Source organism: Coregonus clupeaformis, unplaced genomic scaffold (genome assembly GCF_020615455.1).
Source record: "Coregonus clupeaformis isolate EN_2021a unplaced genomic scaffold, ASM2061545v1 scaf1433, whole genome shotgun sequence".
Classification (NCBI taxonomy): Eukaryota; Metazoa; Chordata; class Actinopteri; order Salmoniformes; family Salmonidae; genus Coregonus; species Coregonus clupeaformis.
In genome coordinates, this window is record NW_025534887.1 from 1 (window position 1) to 10,000 (window position 10,000).

The following is a 10,000-nucleotide window of genomic DNA, read 5'->3' on the forward strand; positions in this document are numbered from 1 at the left end:
TACTGAGGGACCTCACCATACCATATTATCACCATACTGAGGGACCTCACCATACCATATTATCACCATACTGAGGGACCTCACCATACCATATTATCACCATACTGAGGGACCTCACCACACCATATTATCACCATACTGAGGGACCTCACCATACCATATTATCACCATACTGAGGGACCTCACCATACCATATTATCACCACACTGAGGGACCTCACCATACCATATTATCACCATACTGAGGACCTCACCATACCATATTATCACCACACTGAGGGACCTCACCATACCATATTATCACCATACTGAGGGACCTCACATACCATATTATCACCATACTGAGGGACCTCACCATACCATATTATCACCATACTGAGGGACCTCACCATACCATATTATCACCATACTGAGGGACCTCACCATACCATATTATCACCATACTGAGGGACCTCACCATACCATATTATCACCACACTGAGGGACCTCACCATACCATATTATCACCATACTGAGGGACCTCACCATACCATATTATCACCACACTGAGGGACCTCACCATACCATATTATCACCATACTGAGGGACCTCACCATACCATATTATCACCATACTGAGGGACCTCACCATACCATATTATCACCATACTGAGGGACCTCACCATACCATATTATCACCATACTGAGGGACCTCACCATACCATATTATCACCATACTGAGGGACCTCACATATTATCACCATACTGAGGGACCTCACCATACCATATTATCACCATACTGAGGGACCTCACCATACCATATTATCACCATACTGAGGGACCTCACCATACCATATTATCACCATACTGAGGGACCTCACCATACCATATTATCACCATACTGAGGGACCTCACCATATTATCACCATACTGAGGGACCTCACCATACCATATTATCACCATACTGAGGGACCTCACCATACCATATTATCACCATACTGAGGGACCTCACCATACCATATTATCACCATACTGAGGGACCTCACCATATTATCACCATACTGAGGGACCTCACCATACCATATTATCACCATACTGAGGGACCTCACCATACCATATTATCACCATACTGAGGGACCTCACCATACCATATTATCACCATACTGAGGGACCTCACCATACCATATTATCACCATACTGAGGGACCTCACCATACCATATTATCACCATACTGAGGGACCTCACCATACCATATTATCACCATACTGAGGGACCTCACCATACCATATTATCACCATACTGAGGGACCTCACCATACCATATTATCACCATACTGAGGGACCTCACCATATTATCACCATACTGAGGGACCTCACCATACCATATTATCACCATACTGAGGGACCTCACCATACCATATTATCACCATACTGAGGGACCTCACCATACCATATTATCACCATACTGAGGGACCTCACCATACCATATTATCACCATACTGAGGGACCTCACCATACCATATTATCACCATACTGAGGGACCTCACCATACCATATTATCACCATACTGAGGGACCTCACCATACCATATTATCACCATACTGAGGGACCTCACCATACCATATTATCACCATACTGAGGGACCTCACCAACCATATTATCACCATACTGAGGGACCTCACCATACCATATTATCACCATACTGAGGGACCTCACCATACCATATTATCACCATACTGAGGGACCTCACCATACCATATTATCACCATACTGAGGGACCTCACCATACCATATTATCACCATACTGAGGGACCTCACCATACCATATTATCACCATACTGAGGGACCTCACCATACCATATTATCACCATACTGAGGGACCTCACCATACCATATTATCACCATACTGAGGGACCTCACCATACCATATTATCACCATACTGAGGGACCTCACCATATTATCACCATACTGAGGGACCTCACCATACCATATTATCACCATACTGAGGGACCTCACCATACCATATTATCACCACACTGAGGGACCTCACCATACCATATTATCACCATACTGAGGGACCTCACCATACCATATTATCACCATACTGAGGGACCTCACCATACCATATTATCACCATACTGAGGGACCTCACCATACCATATTATCACCATACTGAGGGACCTCACCATACCATATTATCACCATACTGAGGGACCTCACCATACCATATTATCACCATACTGAGGGACCTCACCATAATTATCACCATACTGAGGGACCTCACCATACCATATTATCACCATACTGAGGGACCTCACCATACCATATTATCACCATACTGAGGGACCTCACCATACCATATTATCACCATACTGAGGGACCTCACCATACCATATTATCACCATACTGAGGGACCTCACCAACCATATTATCACCATACTGAGGGACCTCACCATACCATATTATCACCATACTGAGGGACCTCACCATACCATATTATCACCATACTGAGGGACCTCACCATACCATATTATCACCATACTGAGGGACCTCACCATACCATATTATCACCATACTGAGGGACCTCACCATACCATATTATCACCATACTGAGGGACCTCACCATACCATATTATCACCATACTGAGGGACCTCACCATACCATATTATCACCATACTGAGGGACCTCACCATACCATATTATCACCATACTGAGGGACCTCACCATACCATATTATCACCATACTGAGGGACCTCAACCATATTATCACCATACTGAGGGACCTCACCATACCATATTATCACCATACTGAGGGACCTCACCTACCATATTATCACCATACTGAGGGACCTCACCATACCATATTATCACCATACTGAGGGACCTCACCATACCATATTATCACCATACTGAGGGACCTCACCATACCATATTATCACCATACTGAGGGACCTCACCATACCATATTATCACCATACTGAGGGACCTCACCATACCATATTATCACCATACTGAGGGACCTCACCATACCATATTATCACCATACTGAGGGACCTCACCATACCATATTATCACCATACTGAGGGACCTCACCATACCATATTATCACCATACTGAGGGACCTCACATACCATATTATCACCATACTGAGGGACCTCACCATACCATATTATCACCATACTGAGGGACCTCACCATACCATATTATCACCATACTGAGGGACCTCACCATACCATATTATCACCACACTGAGGGACCTCACCATACCATATTATCACCATACTGAGGGACCTCACCATACCATATTATCACCATACTGAGGGACCTCACCATACCATATTATCACCATACTGAGGGACCTCACCATACCATATTATCACCACACTGAGGGACCTCACCATACCATATTATCACCATACTGAGGGACCTCACCAGACCATATTATCACCATACTGAGGGACCTCACCATACCATATTATCACCACACTGAGGGACCTCACCATACCATATTATCACCATACTGAGGGACCTCACCATACCATATTATCACCATACTGAGGGACCTCACCAGACCATATTATCACCATACTGAGGGACCTCACCATACCATATTATCACCACACTGAGGGACCTCACCATACCATATTATCACCATACTGAGGGACCTCACCATACCATATTATCACCACACTGAGGGACCTCACCATACCATATTATCACCATACTGAGGGACCTCACCATACCATATTATCACCATACTGAGGGACCTCACCATACCATATTATCACCATACTGAGGGACCTCACCATACCATATTATCACCATACTGAGGGACCTCACCATACCATATTATCACCATACTGAGGGACCTCACCATACCATATTATCACCATACTGAGGGACCTCACCATACCATATTATCACCATACTGAGGGACCTCACCATACCATATTATCACCATACTGAGGACCTCACCATACCATATTATCACCATACTGAGGGACCTCACCATACCATATTATCACCGTACTGAGGGACCTCACCATACCATATTATCACCATACTGAGGGACCTCACCATACCATATTATCACCATACTGAGGGACCTCACCATACCATATTATCACCATACTGAGGGACCTCACCATATTATCACCATACTGAGGGACCACACGATATGTTGTGTACTGCGATTCTCACGATTCTGTATGTATTGCGATTCGATACTGGAATTTGATTGGAATTTGATGTTCCAACATATTGCTCACTACTCTTTGTGTTTTCCCAATGGGAGGAACCACACGCTTGTTTACATGTCTGAATTGTTCTTTCAGTACTTAACCATGTCTCTGGACTGCACCTTTTCAAATGTGTTGTGTTAAAGACTCTGCTTCCTCTGGACTATGGTTCTAGTTCTGTCTGAATCCAAATGTTGTCAAATCAGATCTAGACTTTCTATTATTTTAGCTGCTTTTACTGTCAGGAAATGGGCAATCTAACCCAGGTCCTTGCGTTTTTACCCCATCTGAATTAAAAACTCAGAATGGTCTGAAGTTTCTGCACATAAATGGAATAAGTTTTTTTCCAAAACTTGATTCTGTGAATATTTTGATAAAAACTGCAGATCCACATGTATTTATGCTTTCTGAAACCTGGCTCAAAAAAATCTAACACTGACAAAGACATTGGCATTGATGGTTACAATGTGTTTTCTGGTCAGATCCTAAATCTAAGGGTGGTGGTGTTGCTATATACATACAAGACAAGTTCTCTGCGACCATTCTGACATCTGTTACCAAACCCAAGCACATTGAATATCTATCTGTCTTTCAATATAGATCTCTGGTTGTCTCCTGTTGTTCTGGATCCCCATCTGCTAATGGCTTACTGGGTTCTATTTTAGAATTATACTGAACAAAAATATTAAATGCAACATGCAACAATTTCAAAGATTTTACTGAGTTACAGTTCATATGTGACTCGTTTCAGGAAACTAGGCATATGTCGCGGGTCACTACTTCACAGGAGCGCCATTTGAACGTAAACTTTTTTTATTTATAAAAATGCGTTTTTTGGCAGAAATGCCTTCTGGAACATGTGAACTTTCGTGTGACTTAATAACAAACTTGTATGCCATCTGTAAATACAAATAAAATTACGAGCTTAGTTGGTTAAGCCACAGAAAAAGACGGCAACCTTCCCACTAGCCATGATTGGCTGAGATAATGAGTGGGCTGGACATGCCGAAAGAGGAGTTTGGATTGGTCTGCCATATAGCACGCTTCTGTCTATTTGAGCTGGTCAGTATATGTAGGTAATCCTGTCTAGTGGCACAGCTAGCACTGCGATGCAGTGCCTTAGACCACTGCGCCACTCGGGAGTTTCATTTCAAGTTAAAGTGTACTGTTAGCTAGCTAGCTAACGTTACGTTACGTGTATGATCTTATTATTCGTATCTCAGAGCCATTTGCTAGCTAACATTGAACCTGGTTGGTTAGCTACCTGCAGATTCATGCAAGGTAGTAAAGTCATGAGTTGGGATTATGGTTAATTGTTTAACTAACTAGCTAACGTTAGCTGGCTGGCTCACTAGCTAACTTTACGTGTATGATCTTATTATTCGTATCTCAGAGCCGTTTGCTTGGCTAGTTATAGCCTAATGTTAGCTAGCTAACATTGAACCTGGTTGGTTAGCTACCTGCAGATTCATGCAGGGTAGTAAAGTCATGAGCTGGGATTATGGTTAATTGTTTACCTAGCTAGCTAGCTAGCTACATGTCTTAACAAAAGACTCCACTATGCATAACTGATGAATTTATGAACGCACAACACCCGTTGAATATGGCCGGTGTCAGTAAACGTCGGCAAAAAAGCGTAATTATATTGTTGCCAGCAGCACAGTTACAGTCGCCAACGCTCTGGATAACATGAAAACAGCCTAACTAGCTCTAATGAGAGAACACCCCACTGACCATTTTACTGGCCCTAGCAGAGCTGGTTAGGCTGTTTTCATGTTATCCAGAGGTAAACAATGAACCATAATCCCAATTTTGTGTCTGGAAGTAGCTAGCAAGCTAGCCAATGTTAGCCAGTTAGCTCGGGTGCTTGACTGCCGTTGTGAGGTCAGAACGCTCGGATCAACCCTACTCAAGTGTGTGCTCTGAACGCTCCGAGAGCGAAATGAGATGGGTGGGGCTAAAGCTTAAGAGGGTGTGAACGATGCTGAATGGGTGTAGATAAAGAAGAGCTCTTCAGTACGTACCAAAACATTCAAAGGCCATTTTCTCAAAAGTGAGATTACAAGTTTATCAACTGCAGGGAGGGAGGTGCTGTTGCCATGTAACCCTGGCAGAGGGGAAGGCCCAGAGGGCTGCAGGGAGGGAGGTGCTGTTGCCATGTAACCCTGGCAGAGGGGAAGGCCCAGAGGGCTGTAGGGAGGGAGGTGCTGTTGCCAGGTAACCCTGGCAGAGGAGAAGTCCCAGAGGGCTGCAGGGAGGGAGGTGCTCACACATATGGAGTCTAGACTATGGAGCCACTAAAACATTAGCTAGTTAATGGATTACTACTGCTTCTGCTGTTGCACTAGTCTAGTGGCATTGAGGTGATATTTAAAAAACTATCTTTTGGTTTTTGTTTCATTAGTCCATTGTTGACATAGCCCCTGAATGTTTTGCTTGTCAGCAATCAAGTTTTCAAGATATATAACATTCAAAATTCAGAAATCATCAAAATAGTTTTTGGGTGGAGTTTTCCTTTAAGAGTTTTGCTTGTTTTGGGTAGTGCTCCAGCAGTAGTAGTAGTAGACTCCTCTGAGTCGTTCTGTTGTTTCACTCCTCTATGTTCTCTCTTTCTTCATTTGTTTATTTCTTTCTCTCACCCCCCCTCTCGCTCACCCTCCCACTTATCCCTCTCGCTCACCCCCCCTTTCTCCCTCTCTCTCTCTCTCTTAACCCCCCTCTCTCTCACCCTACCTCTCTCTCTCCTTCCCTCTTAGCTCTCTCTCTCACCCCCCTCTCTCCCTCTCCCTCCCTCCCTCTATCTCTCTCCCTCCCTCCCTCTATCTCTCTCCCTCCCTCTTATTTCTCTCTCTCACCCCCGTCTCCCTCTCTCTCACCCCCTCCTCTCTATCTCTCTCACACCCTACCTCTATCTCTCTCCTTTCCTGTTATCTCTCTCTCTCACCCCCCTCTCTCCCTCTCTCTCTCTCTCTCTCTCTCTCACCCCCTCCTCTCTATCTCTCTCACACCCTACCTCTATCTCTCTCCTTTCCTGTTATCTCTCTCTCTCACCCCCTCTCTCCCTCTCCCTCCCTCTATCTCTCTCCCTCCCTCTATCTCTCTCCCTCCCTCTTATTTCTCTCTCTCACCCCCGTCTCTCCCTCTCTCTCTCTCTCTCACCCCCTCCTCTCTATCTCTCTCACACCCTACCTCTATCTCTCTCCTTTCCTGTTATCTCTCTCTCTCACCCCCCCTCTCTCTCCCTCCCTCCCTCTATGTCCCCCCCTTTCTCTGTCTCTCTCCCTTAGGCTGGTTACAGCATCCTGGGACCAGACCCTAAATGCATGGGACCTGGAGACTGGCAAGATCATTGTGAGTCAATCAGTCAAATAATGAATCTCATCCTTACACCATGTTGTTGTGACCTCTCTGTTATCTCTCTCTCGTCACCATGTTGTTGTGACCTCTCTGTTACCTCTCTCTCTTGTGACCATGTTGTTGTGACCTCTCTGTTATCTCTCTCTCTCTTGTGACCATGTTGTTGTGACCTCTCTGTTATCTCTCTCTCGTCACCATGTTGTTGTGACCTCTCTGTTATCTCTCTCTCTTGTCACCATGTTGTTGTGACCTCTCTGTTACCTCTCTCTCTTGTCACCATGTTGTTGTGACCTCTCTGTGACCTCTCTCTCGTCACCATGTTGTTGTGACCTCTGTTATCTCTCTCTCTTGTGACCATGTTGTTGTGACCTCTCTGTTACCTCTCTCTCTTGACACCATGTTGTTGTGACCTCTCTGTTACCTCTCTCTCTTGTCACCATGTTGTTGTGACCTCTGTTATCTCTCTCTCTTGTGACCATGTTGTTGTGACCTCTCTGTTACCTCTCTCTCTTGACACCATGTTGTTGTGACCTCTCTGTGACCTCTCTCTCTCTTGTCACCATGTTGTTGTGACCTCTCTGTTACCTCTCTCTCTTGTCACCATGTTGTTGTGACCTCTCTGTTACCTCTCTCTCTTGTCACCATGTTATTGTGACCTCTCTGTTACCTCTCTCTCTTGTCACCATGTTGTTGTGACCTCTCTGTTATCTCTCTCTCTTGTCACCATGTTGTTGTGACCTCTCTGTTATCTCTCTCTCTTGTCACCATGTTGTTGTGACCTCTCTGTTACCTCTCTCTCTTGTCACCATGTTGTTGTGACCTCTCTGTTATCTCTCTCTCTTGTCACCATGTTGTTGTGACCTCTCTGTTACCTCTCTCTCTCTTTTTAACACTAATAAACATCTGAGACCATGGGGGATTTTCACACAAAAGGTCAAGGATGTTTCACAAATCATAACACATTTACTATACTTTCGAAGATGCCAAAAGACACAAGGAAGGCTAGCCTGTGTGTGTGTGTGTGTGTGTGTGTGTGTGTGTGTGTGTGTGTGTGTGTGTGTGTGTGTGTGTGTGTGTGTGTGTGTGTGTTACGTAGTGGACTGCAGCTCAGGGTGGTCTCCTGACCTCATGTAGCGTCTCAGGGGATGGGAAGTACGTCGTCTCCTCCTCTGACCTGGAGAATGCAATCTGCCTGACCTCAGCTGATACAGGGGAGAGGCTCTTCCACATCAAAGGTAAATCCTGAAGTCATTCAACAGTAGTTATTGATCTCTATATTGATTTTTGATTGAGCTATGCTAATGGTAAGTTATCATAAGCTATCGTATGTTAAAGGTAGAGTCAGCGATGCCAGAAGTAAACAGCCCTATCAAGCAGATTTCTGCAACAACTAAGAGTCTGAATCACGAGGCTGGACTTCTCTGCTGTTGTGGCCCTGCAGCTATCATGTTGCAGCAGCTATCACGTTGTTGCAGCTATCACGTTGTAGCAGCTATCACGTTGTAGCAGCTATCACGTTGTAGCAGATATCACGTTGCAGCAGCTATCACGTTGCAGCTGCTATCACGTTGCAGCAGCTATCACGTTGCAGAAGCTATCACGTTGCAGCAGCTATCACGTTGTAGCAGCTATCACGTTGTAGCAGCTATCACGTTGTAGCAGCTATCACGTTGCAGATGCTATCACGTTGCAGCAGATATCACGTTGTAGCAGATATCACATTGCATCAGCTATCACGTTGTAGCAGCTATCACGTTGTAGCAGCTATCACGTTGCAGAAGCTATCACGTTGCAGCAGATATCACGTTGTAGCAGATATCACGTTGCATCAGCTATCACGTTGTAGCAGCTATCACGTTGTAGCAGCTATCACGTTGCAGCAGCTATCACGTTGCAGCAGCTATCACGTTGCAGCAGATATCACGTTGCATCAGCTATCACGTTGTAGCAGCTATCACGTTGTAGCAGCTATCACGTTGCAGCAGCTATCACGTTGCAGCAGCTATCACGTTGTAGCAGATATCACGTTGCATCAGCTATCACGTTGTAGCAGCTATCACGTTGTAGCAGCTATCACGTTGCAGAAGCTATCACGTTGCAGAAGCTATCACGTTGCAGCAGCTATCACATTGTAGCAGCTATCACGTTGCAGATGCTATCACGTTGCAGCAGATATCACGTTGTAGCAGATATCACGTTGCATCAGCTATCACGTTGCATCAGCTATCACGTTGCAGCAGCCATCACGTTGCAGCAGCTATCACGTTGCATCAGCTATCACGTTGTAGCAGATATCATGTTGCAGCAGCTATCACGTTGCAGCAGCTATCACGTTGCAGCAGCTATCACGTTGTAGCAGCTATCACGTTGTAGCAGCTATCACGTTGTAGCAGCTATCACGTTGCAGCAGCTATCACGTTGCAGCAG

The 10,000-nt window shown here is 45.0% G+C and overlaps 1 protein-coding gene across 1 annotated transcript in view; it reads left to right on the forward strand.

Moving 5' to 3' along the window:
* Positions 1–7,483: 7,483 nt before the first annotated feature.
* The window catches only part of LOC121556209 (WD repeat-containing protein 88), a gene marked incomplete at its 5' end in the record, with an annotated part of 10,735 nt that continues 8,218 nt past the window's right edge, over positions 7,484–10,000 (forward strand). The window contains 2 exons of the mRNA XM_045218196.1: positions 7,484–7,567; positions 8,670–8,808. Coding sequence (XP_045074131.1) covers positions 7,484–7,567; positions 8,670–8,808 — 223 coding nt within the window. The remainder of the gene's footprint in view (positions 7,568–8,669; positions 8,809–10,000) is intronic.